Raw genomic sequence first — 23,187 nt, forward strand, 5'->3', positions numbered from 1 at the left:
AGGAAGCATGGACCGACTGTACAAGCCAAAGTAGCTGGAAAAAGTGAGTGAATGTGGAATAAGTACAGTAATATTCCCCAAGCATGGGAATAAAGCATTACAATCAGGAAATCAGCTTGTCAGATTAGGTGGTATGTTCCCATTAGAGCACTTTTTGTACAGCATTCCTCAGCATGCCCTAATGACTGGAATGCTTTAAGGAATGTCATAATTGAACACTATAATGTTTGAAAAAACAGCAGACAAACTAACTTACCGACAAACTTAAAATTCAATGAACTCAGAGACGTAATTTCAACAAATTTTCATTCATTTTTATTCAAATCAATCACAACAATTCCAAATGAAACCAAATGTGTCATGTTGGAGAACAGAAGCACAGAAATTTGATTTTGGCAACACAGTGAAGGTAAAGAGTAGGAAGAGCAGAACACGCCTTTACTTTAGTTTTAGTATTACGCTCATTGAACTGAGCCTGTCATCCAGCAATGCATCCAACGGGTGGGCTGAAGGGACCACATCACGCCTCCTTTACGTACGTCCTCACGGCGATCACGTCTCCCATTATGCATTTCTGTGGAAAAAGAGGGAGAGATAAGGGGAAGATCAAAAGAGGTTCAACTGCAATGAAGGTCAAGATGAATTCCTGCATATGTTGCGAGTTTGTGGAAGAATTTAGGCTGCAGCTATCCAACTCTTTATGTATGTTTCCACAGTCAATCCTACAGTACACTCTATTGGAGTGTGTTAAAAGACTATATTCTTTATTATTGATAGCCCATATAATTCCTTATATTTTAATTTGTCTTTATAGCATTTAACTGCATTGCATCATAACCTTCAACCTAACGTACATGTTTGCTCTTGTTTTCTCAAGTAGAATGTGTGGCCATGTACTTTTTGCATTGGCAGCCTATTAATTAGAACATGAAACATGACTTGTAAAAATGTTTAAAATCGCAAGGATGCCTATGATTGCCTTGTGATGTTACAGACCGTCCCATAAACTAATTTAATGCATTTAAAAGTTATGGTTGCCTGGTTTTAATTCCCCTAAAAGGGTATAAAAAAACACATCCTTACCGCTATCAATTTTCCATCTGTGACCTCCCTCTCGATATTCGTCTCTTTGCCATCCCAGCTCTGTTTCTGCACAAGTTTGCCGTTCTCCAGGGTCACCACGGTCTGCAGGGCACACAACACAGCAAACCGTTAACTCCAGCAAAGAAAAGGCTGACACTTACTTTATTTATCTATTCTGCATCCCTCAGAGCTCAGACAACACTAACCGTGGTCTTCCTATCGTCTGCGGTCGTCTCTTCGAATGGCTCGTTGAGCTTGAACTTAATTTCAGTAGTTTTGAAGGTGCTCTGAGACTTCAGGCATACATTCCCTTGATCGTCCACGGTCACTATCAAGTTGGGCTTGGTCCGATTTCCCACCTGCCGGGTTGCAAATCCTACACCTGCAGTGCAAGATCATCAAAATGCATTAATTATAAAGATACTGGAAGTTTTAAAAAGGGCAAATACAATTTAAAATGTGTTAAAATAACCAACTGATCATCATTTTTATCTGATTATGCAGCTTAACTCTTTCAAATAAACACACAAATGTATATGATATATTTTAAGGCAGTAGACAAATTACGGAGCAACATATCCGACGTGAAATCAATCAATCAATCAATCAAGGTGACAAAAAAAATATAAAAAGTTACATTAAATCACAATCAAACTAGTCTTGTGAAGTGATTTATTTCCCCTACCAATTGCTTTCATGTAGTCGTCAAAGTTCTCGCTGGAAATCATCTTCCACGTCCCAACAAATTTCTCAACCATGTTTGCAGTTTGTGATGTGATATCCTCGACAGCAGGCAGTGGAGTGACTTTGGTTCAGCTCTCCTCCACTGTGGGAACACTCTGGTTTTTAAAGGGCCAGCTCGACATCAAGCGACGCAGCAGGAACCAATCACAGCCTGCGACGTCACACGATAGAACGTTGATTTCCCGCCTCCTGCTCTCTTTGCTGCTAGCATGTGTAACCAGATTATTTTTCTCTGGGTTGTTTAAAATGGATTAGTGCCAAAAGCTGAGACATATTTATGGTTGTTGTTTATATTTTAATCTAACTGGGCATCAATTTCTTCACTGCATGTCTACTTATCGATATATTGTCATTGTAATCAAGGCAAACAACTGATATTTTGTTAGCATCATGGTTAGCACTGTCCTACAAAGCCTAACTGCAGTAACTACATTTTTGGTCTAAATTGAGTTCTAACTAAAAATGAAGCCCTTTATGTCTGTTTTATTTTGTGAAAAAGTTTTAGATATTAATTTTGCTTTATTTCAGAGAAATAATTATGTAAAAAAACATAAAATCCAACTCAAAACCAAGCAGTAATTGCATTTACCACGGTCTGCTTTGGATATATAATTATACAAATTTAAACATAAAAATAATAGAAGTTAGAAGTTTATTTGATAGGGAAATTATTATCTAGATTGTGATGAAGTAAAAAAGTGAGATAAAATTATATTATAATAAAATTTCTTTATAATATCAAGTCTAAAATTTGCACATCTTTGAATAGAGTTGTTTAACACTTTAAAATACACTTATAACAAAATCAGTTTGAAAATGTTTATTCACTGAAAACAAAATATAAAAGCTGTTTTTGCATTACCATTAGAATCTTTTACAGTGATGTAATAACTACGTTTTTGGGGTCAAAGGTCAAATAAATCATCATGATTTTTGAGCATAAAAATTACATCATCAATACATGTAGAAATAAGTGTCATATCACTTATCTACATAAAACCAATTTGGCTGGCCAGTTAAAACACGTTTAAAAAACGTAAGTACTTTTTCTCAGTTTTACCTTTTGCGTAGTTACAGCAGTTAGACTTTGTAGGGCAGAGCAGGTAACAGCTGTCAAAGCCTCTTGTGAGGTGTAGTGGATGCTAACCAGATTTTAATTTATTTATTAATGTTTAATGTTAGTTCCTCCAAATATGATTAATATGTTATTAATTTGCTCATTATTTAGCCATTTAAATGTATTACATAAAATATAGGCATAGCTTAAAAACATTATCTCATTTAAAAACCTATTTTTTCTTTTTCGCACTCTTTAATATTATACCTAAGTTTTTAACCTTTTTTCTTTTTCTATTCATTATTTTTTTTTATGAATATTTAGCATACTTTATTTTATTAATATTTAGCATTAGTTTCTTTAGAATGTCATTAATTCATTATTATCAAGCTATTTCTTCTTATTACATTCAAATATAAGCATATCTTAAAAACTATCACATGTAAAAACCTGTAATAAAAAAATTAAACAAAACTAATACTTTATACAAAATCTTCAATGTGTTATTGTAACCTTATTTTCTTTCATTTTAATTCATATTACAGATTTTTTTCATTAATATTCAATGTTAGTTTCTCCAGATATGATCAATGCAATTATTTGCTGATTACTAAACATTTTAAAAACTATTACTTTATATATATTATTCAATATTATACTTGAGTGTTTAACCTTTTTTCTCTCTCTCTCTTTATGTATAGGCCTATTTTCTGTCATGACTCATAACTTTTTGTCTCTAATGTACTGGACTACCCTGAAGACCCTGAAGAGCATGAAATATTGCGTGCAGTAAATGTCATCAAAAGTCATTAAAAATATATAGTTTAATTCCCCCTGGGTTTTGAATGGTTACTAATAGCTTTATAAATTATGAATAAACATCTTACTAATAGCCTACTTTATAAACAATTATTACTAATTATAGTATATAGAATATAGTATTATAATCATATGGGTTTGTTAGATTATTTCACCATTTTTTGCAGACAATCTACAGTAAAATGTATATATCAACAATTTACTGTCGTTTGTCATTTGCAACGGCAGATTTGGATTAAAAACATGTATACTCTTATTATTGATGTATTACTGTAAACACACATTGCAGACTTAATGGCTTGTTAGGAACTCAGATCCCTATTAGCATTTAATAATGGATTAGCTACATTTATAACTGTATTATACAAGCTATATGGACTCTTTATCATCTCAAAGTACATACTGTGCTCTTATCATAGCTGATCTATAATGCATTCATACATTTTTTGCCAATTAAGTCATTAGTTAGAGCTTATAAAACATTTTCTATAGGGTGCGGAATTATGAAGTGGCACTAATTTCACTCGCTAGTACATGAAATTTATTTAACCTAGAATCCAAATACTAATCCCCATCAGGAAAAGAAAACATAAATGTAATAAGAATCAATCCATGAAGAAAACCCATTAAGTTACAGATGCTAATGTGACAGAGAGTAGCTAGGGTAAAGGATTTCAGTCATCTGTGGGTGAAAGGATTTTTTTCTTTTCAGTGGGGCGGCATCTAAAACTGTGCCAAATTACATTTAAGCCTGCTGTGTCAAAGGTTGGTGCTTGCATAATGTTCTCTCAAACGCTGGAATGATCTCTTTTATCAGGAAAATGGTACATTATGCAAGGACACACCATGCCCCTGTGCTGATCGCAGCACGTTTTTAAGCAGCTAAAGCATTTAAATTGATGTCTTTAATACGATGGAAAAAAGCATATCTGCTGAGGCTAAAGTTGAAAATACTTTCCCCTAACAAGAGCGTGCAATGCTTTTTCAATTTAACAGTTCACAGCAAAGAACATCTTTTAGGATTTGATCCTTTCATGGAAGAGGAATTTGGATTGTGTGACTCAAGAAGAAGAGGAGTAATTGACTCAGAATCATGACTGTTTAAATTCTTTCACATCCAAATCAATGCAGGAAAGCTTCAGTGGATCGGAGGTCAATCAACACCAGAATCGCCACATTTAAATGAAATACTTTAATAATAAACATCAGAATATACATAGCTCGATACAGACAAATTCAACACAGATATATTTAACATGATCATTATTTTTTTGCTGCCTGTGGATCCTTTGCTGCACACCGTGACTGAAATGCACCCAGCATCTCACTGCTGGTCAGATTGGCTCCCTTCATCACCAGCCTCTCTCCGTCTACTGTAGGAGGGGAAGACAAAAACACAATGAGATGACTCATAATGACACAATGACTGATCTCTCTGTGTAAGGAGGACCAAAAGAAAGAGGTGAAAAGTTAACTCTGAGCAAAAGTCAAGTAATATACAATGCATCCGTACAAAGTTCTGCTGACCTGTGGCAGACATTTATACTGTTGACTCATTGTTTGTGATATCATGCACTATTTGGTCATCAGCAGGAAATTCCAAGACTTGATCACAAAGTCCTGAGTTGTTTAGGCGTTATGCTGAATGTGCAGAGCCACCTTTTTCCTTTTGTTTATCCTGTCCTCCTCCCTGTTTAATCAACATAACACCCACCAGTGCACCACAGTGATCAGGTTAATGCATCTTAAAATCTACCTCTCAACATGAACATCATCTCATTTCATCTGATGGCAAACGCAAAGCTACATTTATGTCTTAGTTGCTGCTGTTGTCCTATAAATCTCCAGTTCAGGTCGGCACTTTTCTTTTTCTTGTTGCTGTCGTTTGGCCACTGTACCCAAGTTGTGTGGTAATCCGCCATTTTGTCATATCCAATCTATTTATGTTTAAAGATGCTGCCGTGTTGTTGTTGGTTTTGTTTTTTGTTGGTTTATTCATTGTTTTTGTTTTCTTTTATCTTTTATTCTTCTTTTTTTCTTGTATACCAAAAAAAGCTTATAAAACTATGATTTCTTTGTGAGAAACATGTATTCAAACCAATGTGAACTTGGCAATAAAAAGAATATAATAAATAAACATAAACAACATCTCAATGACTTGACACAACATATCTGGATCTATTGTAATTAAAAATGAAAACAGGTCAAAATGTTGTCTTCAAGCACCAACTCAAGTGGACTTCTAATGTGGATGAATACTAATTATGATAGACACAAAGCCAATTTTTCACCACCGGATCACAGTTGTATTTATTCAAGTTACTTGTGCAAGACAAACGAGTAAACAGCTTTTAAAATGCTTGCTTTCTGAATGGAGTTTGGAGCTACACTGTGCCAGAGAATCTCAACACTGACATGCATTGGCAACACGGTGGCACGTGAATTTCTGGCTTGAGATTTTGAACTCACATGTGTGTGAATATCGCATATTTGCAGGATTTGTATTCTGTGTCTATTTTGTGTCTCTGCTCTGACTTTGTAGGTAGTCATGCAACAGAAAGAAAAACAATGTGTGTCTGGTGTGAACACTCTATAAAAGGGTGTTTAGTCCCTTCTTGGTTGTGACTAAAGCTATCCAGATCAAATCAAAATCAAATCAAATCAAAATTACTTTATTTATCCCAGAGGGGAAATTCAGTTAGTCTGGTAGAATCTCTTGAATGAGACAACCTGGCGGATTATGATGCATCTAGTTTTCTTGTTCAGTTCATTTCTCTTTAGCTCTGTCTGTCTATATCTCAGCAAACACTCGTATGAGTTAGTGTTAAATGTTTCTTCATTATCATCTGCTTGATGTTGTACATATGCCACATAAGCCTTAGACATGAAATTTCTGTGTTGAAATTCAGCTCTAAAAAATTTAGTAATACACCTGAGTAAACAACATAAGGTGGCTTTATGTGGATTAAAAAACAAGTAATACCATATGATGTATGAACCCATGTACAGTATCTTATGTGGATTAAAACAATGCAAGAAATCTGAACTGCAAATGTAACAATCACACTGGTTCATTAAGTTTCACAGTTAAATCGTTTTGAATGTGGTCAGCTAACATTTACCATAAGTAATATCCACTAGAGGGTCGGACTTGTCATGTTTCACCGTTGCGGTCACCTCACAGTTCATGTTGGTGGATCTGGCCTTCTCCGAGCCCACCATGGCCAGAAACTCCCTGTCGGGCAAGAGGAGCATATTGATTACATTACAGCAGTGATGGAAAGTTCAGAACAATTTTAGGTGATTGTATTTTACTAAAATAGTTGCATGTGCCCTTCAACATAAATTCGTTTTATAATGCAGTATATTGACATTTACTTAAGTAACATATCTGAATGCTTCTTCATCTACTGCTTTATACAGATAGTAGACACTCGACTCGTATCATGTATAACATTACATATCCTTTACTCAAGTAAAAGTACTTAAAAAAAAGGTAATAAAACCACACTGAAAACACTCCACTCCTAGTAAGTGGTGCATTCAAAACCTTACTTAAAAAAGTATCAGCAAAATCACAAGTCATTCCCTGTCAGTGTTTCAAAATTATATGTTTTTGGATTAACCTGTTTTCCAATTTTACTGCAGTAAATGTTTAAGGTGCTCTTAAGTTAGTTTGTACCTAGTTACATCCCACCACTGATTGTGTTGCACCTTATGGTCACACCTTTATTTTTTACTTGTTTCTTAATGGCTGACAAAATTTGGTTATCTCATCATGTGCAGTAATTACTTATTAGCTCAACCCAAGGTTAACATGAACACACTTATTAGCCAGAATAGGTGAAAACCTGTGAATGTCCAGCACCAAATAAAAAACAAGTTGAGACTAAATCAAGTCAGATCAATCATATTGTATATATCCTGTAGGTAGGCAACAAAGTAATTTGGCTGGACTAAAACACAGTAAAAACACTCAGTATATGCATATCAGGAGTACTGTGTGAGAACTAGCTAAGGGAAATCCTGATTGCATGGCTATTTAATGAAAAAACTCTCATGACTTGTGTTTCTAGCAGTAAAAAAAAAGAAGAAATGAGCACTACTTTATTTATTTACACATATAGATGCAATATACAGATACATTTAGCAGTGACATAATCCCAAAACATCATATATAATAATAAAACGCAAACAGGGAACATTTTTTATGCACAATCAATCACTTTACTGTCTAATTTTCGAGTAAATTTAGCTGATAATAGCCCATACTGAAATACTTAGCAAGTGAGGCTTTGAATGCAGGTATTTTAGTTGAGTATTTTCACGGTGTGTTATTGATAATTTTACTTGAGTAAATGATGTGGATACTGTTTCTACCACTGCACACACTCTTCTCCATTCATTTAATCACGCAATGACAAGTTATGAGCTAAATAAACTGCAGTTTGAAGACTAAACTATCTTAAATAATCTTTTGGTGACTGCTGTTTGTCGCTAACGGTGACCTCATTTTCAAATTACAGCTTTTAATCACACTTAAGTCACATAAAAACGACTCTCGGACACAGCGAGACATTAAACACACACTTCTTACCGTGTTGAGCGGACATTAGCCTCGAACGGACAGAAATGAACAGCTATTTTCTTCACAGCCTTCAACACCACGGTCGCTTTCCTGGGAGCCGCCATGTTTTCTGTTGTGACCTCTGACCTGGACGGTGATTGGCGCTGCTCGCTGGAGCCAGTAGAGGGCGCCAGAGGATCATTAATCCACCAGCTGGCTGGAGAACGACACGCTGAAAAAAAATTGGAGTGACATTTACTTAAAAAAAGGCAAGTTTTTCCACACAAAAAGTGTTTGTAATCTTTACTCAGGCTGTTTATTTAATAGAACCAATTGTTTTTTTAAATTAAAATACACAAGTAAATTGCAGATTCACTGATGTCCCTCAATTACATTTTACTTTTGAAATATCAACTAATCAAGCCAATGAACTGGTTTAGTGAATATTACTTGGAACGAATTATTCAATTTACATACAAAACTGAGAACACATAAAAACAAACAATCACTAAGTAATGCACTACACGAAAAACTAGCATTTTAAAGTAAAAGCACTAAATTCGTATGTCTTTGTAGAATTTATATGGATGATTGAAATAATAATTACAGGGCCAAAAAAAAACATTTTTTTCAGTTTACCAACATAAAAATATCCTGTTTCTATATATAAATATAAATAAGATATAAATAAGGTACTGTATGGTGTCACATAAAAAAATTGGATTTCTCTAAAAAATAATAATGTGCTGCCATTTGAATTAGATAATTTCTTTTACATGGATCATTCAGACTTATCTGTTTCAGACCCCATAAACATAATAATACTTTTGGGTAAACATCATATTCATTGTGCAAAGTGGAGAAATTGTAAGCCTTCCTTCTCTGGTTTTATGAAGGAATTTAAATTATTTTTCTTATCCCTTAAAAAGATTTAAAAAAAAAAAAAAAAGCAAATTAAATTTGCCATTAAATTAAGTCTGGACTTTGCCCATGTGCATATACATATGTATACACATATGTATATATATATACACACACACACACACACACACACACACACACACATATATATACACATGTGTATATATATGTATATATATATATAGATAGATAGATAGATAGATAGATAGATAGATAGATAGATAGATAGATAGATAGATAGATAGATAGATAGATATAATTTTAATATCTATATTCTTTATTTTACAGAATTCCCTTCAATCGTGTTTCCTATTTTGTTCAAATGATTTATAAAATATAAATCAATAAATTCCTTGTTTTTGTGCTTTAAACTGTTACCTATGTGTGATTGTTGTTGAATTTGATAGTTATTGATAAAGTTGACAGGTTAATGGAGTTAAAGATGGGATTTTGTTTTAGCCATGCAAGCCTTAAAAATAGGAATCTGTGATGATAATGCTTATTAAGGTTATATTTCTTTAATCATGTTCATTAGTACAATTGGTCTGTCTATTTTTTAAAATTATACTTGAATCTCCATTTCTGTACCTCATAGTTATACGAAAAAACAGGTTTTTCTTCCCTTAAAATCCTTCAAAATCCATGACAACTTTTGATTTGCATCTTGTACTTGTGCTTTCAGAATTGGTGCATAAACATGTGTGAGGCGAGGCATGAAATTTATGGGCTGTAATCCTGCACGACTTGTATATAAATGCATTTCCAGCATGTCTAGAGAAGGTGTTGTCTCTGCTGAGAGACCTGTTGTTGTTGTTGTTGTGGTCGTCGAGTCAACTTTGCACAGCCACATTCCTGCTCCGTCCTATAATGTCACTGTCTATTTAAAGACACAGTAAGAGTTTAATAAGACAGATTTACAGCCTTTGTGTAAGTTATCGGTATGAAAACAGCACCATCTTGTTCACAATGACATGACAAAGATGATTAAAGTCAACTGATAGGGAACTCCACAGTGGCACCTTCCTGTAACCATCTGACAAACGATGTCACAGAGCAGAATTATGTTAGGAGAGGACGAGTGAGGGGGGTCTGTCACTGCACTAAGTCAATAAAGGAGGTGCTGCTCTCCAAATAGACAATCAAACAGACACATCTCATAATCAAATAGACAGGGAGGATGGGAAATAGTCTCCAGCAACTGCTGCTTCCTGCACTCAGCAGATGAAAAAGGTCAAAAGCCTGTCAGTGTATAAAAACATGTCAGTAATGGAAACACATTTAAATTTTGACTGTGTTAGCACTTAAGTCAAACTTAATTATGGCATGAATTGCTTCTGTGAAATAAATAAGTTTGTGTGTAATGGGGAAGCTTGCTTCATGACATCAAAACAACATTTCTTTTCATTTTTGCAAGGCAAGGTTGTCAAATTTGATTTGCACCGAGTAGGAGAGTATATGTGTGTTTATCTGTTGGCCAGCAGGAATAAAAAATGTTTTGAAAAATACTCTTGAGAAAAGAGAGAGAAAAACACATCTCATCTGCATGATTTGAAAATAAACTTCTGCATTGCCATTGCACTTCTTTGCACCTCTGCTCAGTATAGGTCTGTGTATTTATAACCACCCTGTTTTCAGGGCGGGTGTATGGTGTTATTCTCAGATCGGCCCAGAGCTTGTACAATTTATCCTGACTTCAACACGCCTCAAGTCTCTTTCCTGCGCGGCCGACAGTCGGACGCAGCCTGTGACAGTTGGACAGTGGAGGCACGGGGGCTCTAAATTTAGACGTACGGCTTCTGAGAGGCAGAAGCATTTCCTATACACTACCCACACCCACCACACACACACACACACACACACACACACACACACACACACACACACACACACACATATGCTTATTAAGAATTTGTACTGTAAGTCCAGCAATAAGAAAGTAGGTGAGAGGGCGTTCAGAAACAATGAATGCTCAAGGGGATGTTTGACCTCAAAGAAAACAGAGGTATTGTCACGGTGTGGGACTTCATTTATCAAGTTCTCTGCCTGAGCACAATAATAACTTATGAAATGTCCTTTTCCTTGTGATATGATCCCACTACAAGCAGGCTGTGGTGTTCAGGATGTTCTGCTGGGTCATTTTAAAAACTATTACTGCTGCCATTGTTGCTTCTACTCTTTGGTGTAAGCTTGTCATATCATGTGTAACTATACACTGTAACATATTGCTGTGAGAAAACAGCCAAATTGTGACAGTTACATACTGTTTTCCACTAAAAAGGTATTATACTGTAGAAAACAATGCATTCTGGGCAATATTTGTAGGTAGCTTGCCGTTTCCCATAAAATATATGAAATAGATATGATATTTTCTATGTCTCTTCTTGTCCACATTTTTAATGGCTGTATTTTACTAAACTAAGTCATTCAGTATATGGTATATTAAAATTACTGAGGTTACAGTGAATACAGCGCTTAATTCGTAGTAATTGGCTTTCAGACAGTAATATGCTCTATTTACAAATATGTAAATACAAATGCAACAATATTGCAACTAGCTTCAGCACTATACTGTGTTTTAGTCTACTGTAAAAATCAATGAAATGCAGGATTTTACTGTAATTCAGTATGTGGTTTTATCACAGTAACATACTGTAAAGTAAATAACAGTAAGAGAACTATAAAACTAACAGTAGAATGCTGGCAACCCTGCTGCCAGTATTTTATTGTTAGTTTACAAGACAATTGTTTACAGTGTAGGTTCATTATGTCACAAGTTTAAGAGTTCATTCACCATCTGCTATTCACACCCAGTTATATCCAGTTAAAGTGTGAATATGGAGCATAGATGGCGTGACTGGGGAATGAATTGGAAAAGATCAGAACAATGTATGTGCGGGAAATACCAGTGCATTTACTGTTGAAGAAAAGGTATTTCCCCTGGAGACTAATAGTGAGCGAGGAAGTAGCACTTTAGTATGACTGTACTCATTATAGCAGTCGCTATTCAATTTCTGTCTCCCTAAAGATATCACAGAAGTCACTAGGGTGTCTCCAGGAGTGTGAATAACACAAATTGTATCATCGACTTAGAACGAAACTGATTTTTTATGTTCCCATCTACATGTGAAATATAATAAAACATGTTATTAATGGAATCAGCAATCTGTTCTGGTTAAAGCTGCTGGAGTGAATCAAGTTTCATTGCAGAATATTTTATATTATATCTGGATATATAATCAGAAGGTTTCTTATTATGTTTTGGTAGACAAAGCATAATTAATAGACACAGTCATTTTTATGTACAGTCATTACAATCTGTAGGCTCTTGTTAGCAAAATACTGCTTTTGATGATAACATTGTTTTCACCTTGTTATTCAGTCTGTGTTGTGATGGCCAAATGTGGCACTGGAGACACTTACTGTAGAAGGAGCTACCACAGAAGCAGTTTGAGCACTTTGCCAAGAGTTTAAATGTCTGTCTGTGGACACATTTTGTCACCCAATAGCATCACAACTGTGCAAGATGGTCTCTAGTTATTATATTAAGTCATGATATATTTATTAGTTTAGCATTCATTCTTCCATTTTTTTAAGGTAGTTGAGGGAAGCTGGTGGCTCTTTGACCTCTTCTTTCATATCTGTTTAAATATATATATATATATAGATATATATATATATATATAGATATAGATATAGATATAGATATATATTTAACCTGGTTTAACACTGCTGCAAATGTGTACAAATCAATAAAAACATTTATTTTAATATTTATTAATATTATTTTTATCTAGGGTAGAGATCTTCAAATGCATTCAAAATCAAACGGTCACCCATAAAGTTGGAATAAAATATTTTTACCTCTCTCCATGAAATTTTCCAAACCTGTCACAATGACTATGAAACCACAATTAACAGAGCATTGTGTCTGAAAACAAAATTATTCCAACTTTATGGGCGACCTTGTATATTTAAATACAAAATTATCTATTATTCTATTCAAATGTAATTTCTTTAACTCATTATAAGTGTGTATGAAGCTCATTTAATGCAAAAATTGTGTTGCAGAACATCTACCAAGAGCCAGTCAAGCTTTAATGCTCTTTAACTACATTTCCCATGAAGCACCGCGCCGCGGCAGCTCTCTCCTCCTCCCAGCAGCGTCCTGCTGCCTGGCGGAGCTCACTCAGAGCGGAGCACACTGAAATGAACAGCTCTGTGTCTCTCACGTCCAGAAATGTGCGCAGGGTGAAGCTCGAGTCTCATCGCTGTCTGTCTGTCTCTGCGTGTGTCCTCTCCAGACTACATCACTCTCCTGTCTTTAATGTAGCACCGGAAGCTGCAGACGAAGGATAAAACGCGCACTAAACAAAATCCAACCACTTTCTGTTCAGCCAGCCGCTGAATGCAGATCTCTGGATTTCTCTGGTAAGCGCCCGTTTTCATGTCTTCACACCTCTGTGTAAAAGTTGTGTTGTGTTCTTGTGGTTGTTTGTTTTTGTCGGCGCTGCTGCAGCTGGGCTGAGAATGTGTGTGTGTATTTATGTGTGTGTGTGTGTGTGTGTGTGTGGGGACGCATTGGGGAAACTTCACTGACAGAGAGAGGACTGTAGTTGTGACTGCGGCAGCCTCAGAGCTCACAGTCAGACCTAATGTGAGAATCTGGAACAGGGACTTGTTGCCCTAAAACATTTAAATCACATTAAACAGTGCAAGGCTGCAAGTCAAAATTGTGTGTCCTCTGAAATCTTCATTTATGCTTGTAGTTTGCAGCCTTCTGTCTATTTCCAAACCTCCTATGCTGCTGCATTAAGCTCATTTTGAATAATTTATTGTTTATAAAATATAACTATATAACCTTGGTGTTACATTTACATTACCATGAGCACAAATCGTCATATTGATATATTAAGGGACTTATATCTGATGTCAAAATCTTATCATCTCTGCTTGTTTGCTGTGTTGTTTATGATTTCTTCTTCATGTGTTTTTAAAGGCTCTGCAGCACATTTATGGGAAACTATTTGATCATCATACTAGATAAGCCCGTACTTGTTTTTGAGACATAAATCAGTCTGTCACTCGTCTAGCGACTGGTTTTAGTCACACATGCACACTGACGCACACTGTCGCACACACACATGTCCTATACAGTATGGATGTTCGTTTGTGTGTGATGCTGCAAAGCCCTGTGGATAACGTCAGACATGCACTGTCCTCATTGACACTGACAAGTACATGGCCTGTGCTTCCTATAGCGGAGCTGGCATTCACACATGAACAAACACATATGAGGCACACACACTCCTCTACAACCATCTTTCTCTGTAACTGTAAATCAGAATTCCCTTCCTGCTCCCCTGCCAAATAAATAAACACCCTTTTTCACACTCTGTCAGCTCTCCTCAGGTTCTCTTTTTTACCCCCAACACACACACACATAGAGCCAAGTGCCACCAACAGAACCCCCTCCCTCAGTCTGTGTGGATGCGTTCAGTTGTTGAATAGGAGCTGTTGGCAGCACATCTACCCTGCAGCAGACTGGCTTTCACAGAAGTTGACATTCGCTTCAGCAAACACAATTTGCACTTTGTTTTAGCTTCTCTTTTGTTTCGCTGCACTTCCTCTTGTCGTATGCTAAACATTAATGAAATCGGTATTTCCCTGACGTCTCCTAATAGGAGCGTGGTGAATGAATACCCAACGATCTGCCCAAACTGGCAGCAGTCGTGTTTTGAATCCTAAATTTGTAACCGTGCCTAAATTAAGGTCTTGAAACACCTCTCTGTGCTCAAGTCCAGCGCAGAATTATCCAAAATATGATGCTGAAAAGACATCCCAAAATGCTCACAGCTTGTTTTCATGTCATTGCATTGTGTCTATAAGAAAGTAGCTGGCAGGATTTTGCAGCTTCATGTCAAAGAGACAGAGCTGCATGTCAGTGTGGGACTAAATCTCTCTCGCTCTGTAAGCGATTGACAGTGTGGCGGCAAATGTAAGAGGACAGCAGCACGGCAAATGCTTTGTGACAGTTTTAACTTGGGAGTATTCATAGCGTGCTGCTAATGCTGGTATTTGGATGCAGACGAGGCCGGGTACTTGCAGCTGTTGCACGTATGAAGGGAGATGAGTGAGGAGCGAAAGGGGGCCGAGAGCTTTACTGAGGAGTTTGCCAAATTGCACCAGTTCAAGTCCAAGGAGAGTTTGCTTTGGGATGATATGGCTCGCCTTTTGTTCACACACACACCCCTTAATTGAAAGGATCGCACTCAAGCTGTCCAAACACTTTCCCATCCAGCTTGGATAGGAGGGTCGAGCCTCAGACTACATCCACACTGAGCCCATGAAAATGCTGCTCATGTGCTGTTTAATACGGAGAAATGCAGCATTCAGTTGCCCTCGTTTGCATGTTTTTTATTTTATCTGTTCTATTCCTCTTTGTTTTATTAAGGTAATCAATCAGCAGGTAGGTTTCTATGCAGACACATTTATTTTGTAGTAGAAACAGTTCCACATTTTGGAAATACTGCTCTCTTGCTGAGCGTTAAATGAAAAGATTAATACAAATTACTCTTATTTATTGGATTCACGGAGGGAAAGTTAGTGAGTAAGTCCTATTAAACGGACAGCTGTATCTTTTCAGTGGAGCCAGCTGCAAGTTAGCTTAGCTTAGTATAAAGACTGGAAAGAGAGGGAAGCAGCTAGCTGGGCTTTGCCAAAAGAAAGCTGCCTCAGTACAAAACCCAAAGTGTAGAAATGTTAAGTTGCCTTTTTGTTTTGACCCTATGGTGGCCAAGCAACCAGTGGATCCTCCAGGAAGTTGCTTCTGTTGGTCAGTAAACAGCCCAGCACATTCCCCAAGGTAAACTCGGATTAAACAGAAGAGATATAAAGTGTTTTTAAAGCCCTTTTCCCACTGGACAAGAAACCCACTAACATCTGGCTTTTGTGTTTTGTGGGAAAGGTTACAATCGGGATTTGTTCCTGAGTCAAATGGCTCTGCAGTAGGCATGGGTGTTTATTGGCTCCAGCTTCAAGAGATGGTCATTTTCGACCCTTTTCCAGTGAGATGCTCTGACTTTTCTCATCCACAAATTCTGTCAATCTCCATTCCAAGCAGCAACCAGATTAGTTGGCATGAAGTTTGAAAGAGAGACTGACTATGCAACATGTTTTTTAAAAAGTAACATTACATTTTCACCAGCCTGCATGCTGCTTTCTACTCTTACTCACTCTGTTTTTTGATGCCTTTGTGACCTTGAACGTGACACACCAGTAAGACAAAACAACACAAAACTGCAAACTCGCCTATGGGTAATGTGAAAAGTCCATCACATATTTTTTAACAGGTTTCTTTTGGTGGACAAAGGGTATTAGTGAGTCTATGAGGTGATTTGTAAGCTATTGTTTTACCCTCAAACAGAGCCAGAGAAGCTGTTTACAGTTTTTGGAAGCATCTCTTGGCTGAAGTTTCATCTCGACAGACAGATATGTGAGTGCCATCGGTATTAAAACAACTCCTTGTGTATTTGTCGGCTGCTTTTAAGAAATATTTTAGAACAAATCAGCTTCTCTAACCTCAGCATGCCTGCTCACTTCTTAATGTAGGTTTTTTTTTGAGTCATAGCACCTTGTGGCGAACTAGAAAGTCATTTGCATGTGCAGAACTGTTCCCTTTTCAGGAGGGACGAGGCCAAACAGCTGGCTGTAATTCTGCTCTCATTAAAACTGGTCATAATGTGTCTAGACTGATGGAGAACACAGTGATGCCGCTACAGGTCCTGAAGGTCCTGCTGCTGAGAGCACAGAGTATAATCGCACTCTGTCTGACGGCTGCAGAAGCAGAGTTTCATCATAGGCTGTCAAGATGTCGTTAGGCAGACTAGACACATTTCACACTCACTTAGGCTTTAACAAGCAAGAAGCCCATCCACATCATTGGTAGGCAAACAGTGGACTGTTTGGCTCTGCACCCCAGGTTTTTGCAATTACCCTGCACGCCCTGTTTGACACTCCTGTCCGTCTGAGACACACACCTCGGGGAATTAGGCCAAGAATTGAATCTGGAGGAAGCGTGTGTTGCTGTGACTACCAAAGAATGTTTGTCAAATGTCAAGCTTGCTTTGGATTCAACAGGATTCATCTATTGTGAAAATGGAAAATACTGTTATGTGCCGTTGTTGGAAAGAGTTTTTGTTCCTCCTTTTCTTTCATTGATCTGGAACGGAGCAAAACAGAGGAGCTCTGTGTGATTATTTTCCCTTTCTGATGCAGGTCCTGCTGTGCTGGCCTTGATGGGGTTTTTACAGATCGGTGTTTCATGGTGTTCATTGTAGTCTGAGTATCCACCAAAGCATCACTCAATTAGTTTGTGTGTGACATATTAATTAGCAGGGCTGTTGTTCTCAAGTCCAGTCTCAAGACCATTTTTTTAAGTCTTGCACTTGTCTTGGTCTTGTTGTTGGGCTCAGCTTATTTTCAGTGTGCTGATCCAGGATCAGTTGTACAGAGAGAAGATCAATCAATCAATCAATCAATCAATCAATCAATCAATCAATCAATCAATCAATCAATCAATCAATCAATCAATCAATCAATCAATCAATCAATCGTTTATAGATCACTTGTTTCTATCCATTCTAATTCCTGAACCATTATATTAGCATTGGAAAAGAAAATCTCTATAATTGTCTTGAAAGGAACTCCAAGGTTTTTGTTGGACTTGGTCTTGTCTCTACTTCCTTTAGACTCGATTTAGACTTGGTCTTGACTGGATCAGGTTTTGGACTTGACTCAGTTAACTCAGTCTTGACTACAGACCTGCTCAGCTGATAACAGATGCTTCTCATGGCTAATACCAATAACTGATATCATGTATTTGTGTAAAAAAAAGAATAATTTATGTAAACCTGACACTTCGGGTCTTTCGGCTTTCTCCCACAGTCCAAAAAGGTTTAGGTTAGGTTTAACCGGTGACTCTTAATTGTCCATAGGAGTGAATAAGAGTGTGAATGGTTGTTTCTATGTGTCAGCCCTGTGATAGTCTGGTGACCTGTCCAGGGTTTACCCCGCCCCTCACCCAACATCAGCTGCAATCAGCTCCAGCCCCGAGTTCACCTAAAGGTTAGAAAATGATCAGATTTAGTGAGCAAAGATGGATGATTTCTAACTAACATCACTATTGTTAACACAAAAAAATTCTTCTTCTAGTTCTACAGGAAAAATTCTGATGATCACAAACATACTTTTGCAGAGGAGCCCAAATACTTTGACATAATCTATCAAATCTATATATATATATTTATATATGTATATGTAAGCCTCTACTTCATTTTTTACACCTCTCAGCTTAAAGTAACTTTTAGCTTCAGAAGGGTGTGGGTTTTACACTGCTTGTGGGTTTTTGGGTTAAGTATGAGGAAGACTCAGCTGGCTGTTCAGCAGTTGACACACTGTGGTTGAGGGGTATCTCTCCGTGGGCTGAGACGTGTTGAGGAACGCCAATTTGTGTAACATTGCGGCTAACATGAACTTTACGCGTCCTATAGATATACACCGCTTCAGGGTTTCAAGTTTCCACTGCCACCCCTGCAGGGAAATCCGGTTGTATAACCTGTTCAAAGTGAGTTAAATCGAAGGATTTGGCTGCATTGTAACGAGTCTGTGTTAAATGTTTCTGTTGGATTTGATGGTGTGATCATCATTAGCGTGATATGCCATTTTTTAGATTTAGTCCTTGAATTCGCTGTGATGCTCATTTATCCTTTGTCTTTAATCTTCACTTTTGCTACATGAAATCAGGAGAACTTGCTGCTGGTGGAGAGACGGTCATTAACGTTGCACTTATTCACTCCGGCCAAATTAGGGACAGTTGCTGAAAATGTCTCATCTCATCTGCTTGTAAAGATTAGAGGCTTCAGTCAGCAAGTGAAGTAGGAGAAAAAAAGCTATTAGATGGAGAGTATGACAGATGAAGAGAATAAAAAATGACACAGCGATTCTAATAATAAAAAGAGGATATTGATCTCCAGTGCATCAGTTGTGTTATCACTGGTGCTCCTCTCGGGCTCCTCGACCCTCGCAGGGATTGATTTTTCATTTGTTCTGTAAAGCGTAAAGAGCACTTGTTGTGCTTTTTGAAAACCCATTTGCGGTTGTTATTAGAGCACCCAAAGTGTCTCTCCTCCCTCTGAAGGGACACGAGTACACAATCTTCAAAGGGCGCACTTGACAGAGTTGATCTTCAGCAGGTTTTAGAGCCGGCTCAGAAATGCAAATTCCCTCAGTGAAAACCAGCAAGTGCAGAAGATAGATGACACATTTTGTCTTTTTTTCATGCTTAAGTGCGATCAGGAAATGCTCCTTTAAGGCAGGGGAACTCCCTAATGTTCCACTGAGTTAAAATGTTAAATATTGATTAGTTAGTTAATGATAGATCAAACCCCTGAATCATGATGATTCTTCTTTATTGAAAGAATTATCATCCATTAGGAGAATGTGTTGTCGAGGTAAACATTTCACATTATTAGATATAGTATATCTAATGTAGTAATATATTACTTTGAAGCTTTTTTGGCTTAAAAACGTAGTGTGTGTGTGTGTGTTTGTGTGTGTGTGTGTGTGTGTGTGTGTGTGTGTGTGTGTGTGTGTGTGTGTGTGTGTGTGTGTGTGTGTGTGTGTGTTTACTTAAACCTGTTACACTTCAAGAGGCAAGAAACAGCTGACCTCATTATGTAAGCATACCAAGCTCAGGAATGCCAAATCACACGTGTGTGTGTGCACGTGTGCGTGTGTGCACGTGTGCGTGTGTGTGTGTGTGTTAACCCAGGACTTGTTTGTCTTGACATACAGTTTTTTTTGTAAATCCTGCCTGATCCTGCCCGGAAACACACATTCCTACCAGCCAAAACACACACGCACGCACATATTATCCTATATGGACACACAACTTGGATACTAGTCTGCCTAATCTCAAACACCCACACAAAGCGAGAACTTCAAACACACTCTCCTACACATCAGTTTCCACTCACATACACACACTCATATTACTCGATTGTTTACCTCTTCCATACATACAGTACGCTCACACTGTCATCAAGTCAAGGTGGCCCTTAGCAATTTTCTCAAGGATAACAGGGTGTTTTAGCTCGTGTCGAACTATTCTGCAGCTATTCTGTGTTGTGTACAGACTCTCTGTGCTACAGCGCAGAAACAGACCTCACCTCTGTGCTGCTGTGTGACGGAGAGAGAGAGAGAGAGAGAGAAGGCTGAGGGAGATTGTGGCGTGTTCGAGGCAAGTAAACACTGCGGATGCGATTAACTGAGATTGCCTCAGGGAAGCTCTAATGGGAAATCAGAGTCCCTCTTCCTAGGAATTGTGGGTAACACAAGTTGTTAAGTATTCACCCACTGATGCTCAAATCTAAATCGAGAGAGAGGGAGAGAGAGAGGGAGAGAGAGAGGACTTTGAAATGACTTGCATTCTGGTATAGTCATTCGGATGAAGAAAAAGATTAAAGCTCTAGAGTTTTTTCTGTTGTCACGAAGATGGATTATGACATAAAAAGCTTGTGAATTACTCTTGAATTAGTAATGTTCTGTCAAACTACTGTTTCCAAGGTCAAGGATAAACTTCCATGCTTGGATGAATAGGTTGTTCTTTTAGGGGAAACACTTATTTGCCCTAGGTGGGGAGTGGTTTACTGTCCCAAGCGAAGGAGTTCAAGTATCTCTTGGTCTTGTTGACGAGTGAGGGTAGAACGGAGCGTGAGATGGACAGACGGCTTGATGCAGCGTCAGCAGTGATGCGAACGCTGAACCAGACTGTTGTGGTGAAGAAGGAGCTGAGCGGGAGGGCAAAACTCTTGATCTAAGAGTCCTTCTGTGGTTCCAACCCTTACCTATGGTCATGAGGTTTGGCTAGTGACCGAAAGAATGAGACTGCGGATACAAGCTGCTGAAGTGAATTTCCTCCTTGGCGTGGCTTGGCTCAGAGAGGCTTACAGATAGGGTGAGGAGCTAAGACATCATGAGGAAGCTCGGATTAGAGCCACTGCTCCCTCGCGTCGAAAGTAGCCAGCTGAGGTGGTTTGGGCATCTGGGGTGGTTTGGATGCCTCCTGGGCGCCTCCCGTTAGAGGCATTCCAAGCACGTCCAACTGGTAGGAGGCCCCGGGGAAGACCTAGAACACGGTGGTGGGATTATATCCCTCGCCTGGCCTGGGAATGCCTCAGGGTCGCCCAGGAGGAGCTGGATGTTGTGGCTGGGGAAAATTGCTTAGCCTGCTGCTGTTGCGACCGGTCCCGGACAAGTGGATGCAAATGGATGGATGGATGGACTTATATGCTTCATCATATGCCTCATCTGTGATAGTTAGATGAGTAGATTAAATGTCAAAATATGACGTCAGAGCCAGGAGACAGGTAGGTTAGCTTAGCATAACGGCTGGAAACAGCAGGGGAAACAGTTGTTATTATTAAATTAAAAAAATATTAAATTACATATTGACACATGCTGTCTCAGCTGCAGCAGCTCTCTCCTCCGCCCTCGTCAAGTTCTCCCAGACTCCATACTTGCACGCGAACATACTAATTATAGCATAAGGGATGCCAAATTATGAATCCTGCTGGCATTTCATCATATATTGCACCACACACCGTGGGAACATTCATTTTAGGGACTTTTAAAAATGCAATGATTTCAAATGGCTCTTATAATATATGCAATATTTTAACCTAATAGATTAAATTGTGCTCAAGTGTGACTGTTTTAGTTTTAACGACAGGGAAGTTAGATGTTAGAAACGTCCCTGCAACAGTTCACCACAGTTTCAAGTCTACATATGCTAAGCTAACCAGCTTCAGGCTGTAGCTTCATTGTGGCATTTTTATTTTTATCTGACTCTCTGCAAGTAATATAACAGGAGTATTTTACAGGAAAAGCATTTATTATTGCCCACACATCTTTATTCAAGTTCTACTGAGTCCAGGTCTATGTTAGACTCTGGTGTTGGACTCCTTATTCACTGTTATCACAGGCAGCTATCTTCTGTTATTTTGCTCTTCAAGTCAAATGGAGAGATGCCAAGGACTGGGAGGGAACAAGCAGCAACATCCTCTCTGTAACAGAAGCTTTATGGGAAGTTATTTCTCATAAACACCAATAATACAACTCGTAAACCCCTTTTAGGTGTATAAAATATGGTGTGCATGTGTATGTTTGTATGAACAAGCTGTAAACTTCCGGCAGCATGCAGAGCGTGTGGAGGGGTGAGGTGAGGTGATGGGCAGTAGACATGGGTGAGTGAGCACAGTGTGTGTGGAGACTACTGTCCCTTCTCCTCGGTGTATGGTGATGCTGATGCAGCAGACCTACACACACACAGTCACACACACACACACACACTGCAGGGGTGGGATGCTATAATGTCACCCAAGAGGAGGATCCTCATCTCACACTCTGCTGGCTAAAGCACTGCAGGGAGGGTGCACAGTGCATACACATACATGCACATTAGGCAGACACACACAAAGGCCTGCATGCACACTTTTGCACACACCGAGCCTTATTTGTATTAATGCAGCCGTGTCGTGTTTTGTCTTTTTGAGCAAAATATCAGCTTCCTTGTGTATGCATTTTTTGTCTACATTTCTGTTGGACTCACCTGTGTGCCTGTCTGAATATACAAGCAAGCCTTTGTCCTTGTCTGCATCTCCGTCTGTGCTTTTCTCTCCAGGGATCTTCGCCTGCAAAAACAATTTTGTGAAAAAATAAGAAAAGAAAAAAAAGGAACTGCAAGCTAGAAATAATGTCTTCTTGTACATTTTTTGTTTTCGTAATGTGAGAAACGCACAATACAGTGCAGTGTTAATGAGGTCGTCATGTGTTTATGGGGTCAGGTGTTTGACATCATGTGTTTGGGGAGAAATAGAATATCTGTTCATGGACAGTTTATAACCGCAGCTGAGTGAGGGTCATTGGGGACGCGCTGAAA

The 23,187-nt window shown here is 38.2% G+C and overlaps 3 protein-coding genes across 4 annotated transcripts in view; 1 reads left to right on the plus strand and 2 right to left on the minus strand.

The window, feature by feature from the left end:
* Window positions 1–289: 289 nt before the first annotated feature.
* Window positions 290–1,925, minus strand: fabp4a (fatty acid binding protein 4a). Its single transcript, XM_059349638.1, has 4 exons — window positions 1,769–1,925; window positions 1,290–1,465; window positions 1,084–1,185; window positions 290–574 (listed from the first exon to the last, which is right to left on the minus strand). The coding sequence occupies exons 1-4, from the start codon at window positions 1,839–1,841 to the stop codon at window positions 521–523; spliced, it is 405 nt and encodes a 134-aa protein (XP_059205621.1). The 5' UTR covers window positions 1,842–1,925; the 3' UTR covers window positions 290–520.
* Window positions 1,926–4,876: 2,951 nt separating this feature from the next.
* Window positions 4,877–8,416, minus strand: mrpl53 (mitochondrial ribosomal protein L53). Its single transcript, XM_059350413.1, has 3 exons — window positions 8,301–8,416; window positions 6,826–6,938; window positions 4,877–5,076 (listed from the first exon to the last, which is right to left on the minus strand). Exons 1-3 carry the CDS (start codon window positions 8,393–8,395, stop codon window positions 4,967–4,969), a joined length of 318 nt encoding a protein of 105 aa, XP_059206396.1. The 5' UTR covers window positions 8,396–8,416; the 3' UTR covers window positions 4,877–4,966.
* Window positions 8,417–13,374: 4,958 nt separating this feature from the next.
* pag1 (phosphoprotein membrane anchor with glycosphingolipid microdomains 1) overlaps window positions 13,375–23,187 on the plus strand; it is a 62,597-nt gene continuing 52,784 nt past the window's right edge. Inside the window, exon 1 of one of the 2 annotated variants that reach the window (XM_059349629.1) lies at window positions 13,375–13,619. The gene's annotated coding sequence lies outside the window, so the exon portion shown is untranslated. The remainder of the gene's footprint in view (window positions 13,620–23,187) is intronic. The other variant, XM_059349630.1, reaches the window with a different exon arrangement.

The sequence above is a fragment of the Centropristis striata genome, chromosome 14, assembly GCF_030273125.1.
Source record: "Centropristis striata isolate RG_2023a ecotype Rhode Island chromosome 14, C.striata_1.0, whole genome shotgun sequence".
In the NCBI taxonomy this organism is placed as follows: Eukaryota; Metazoa; Chordata; class Actinopteri; order Perciformes; family Serranidae; genus Centropristis; species Centropristis striata.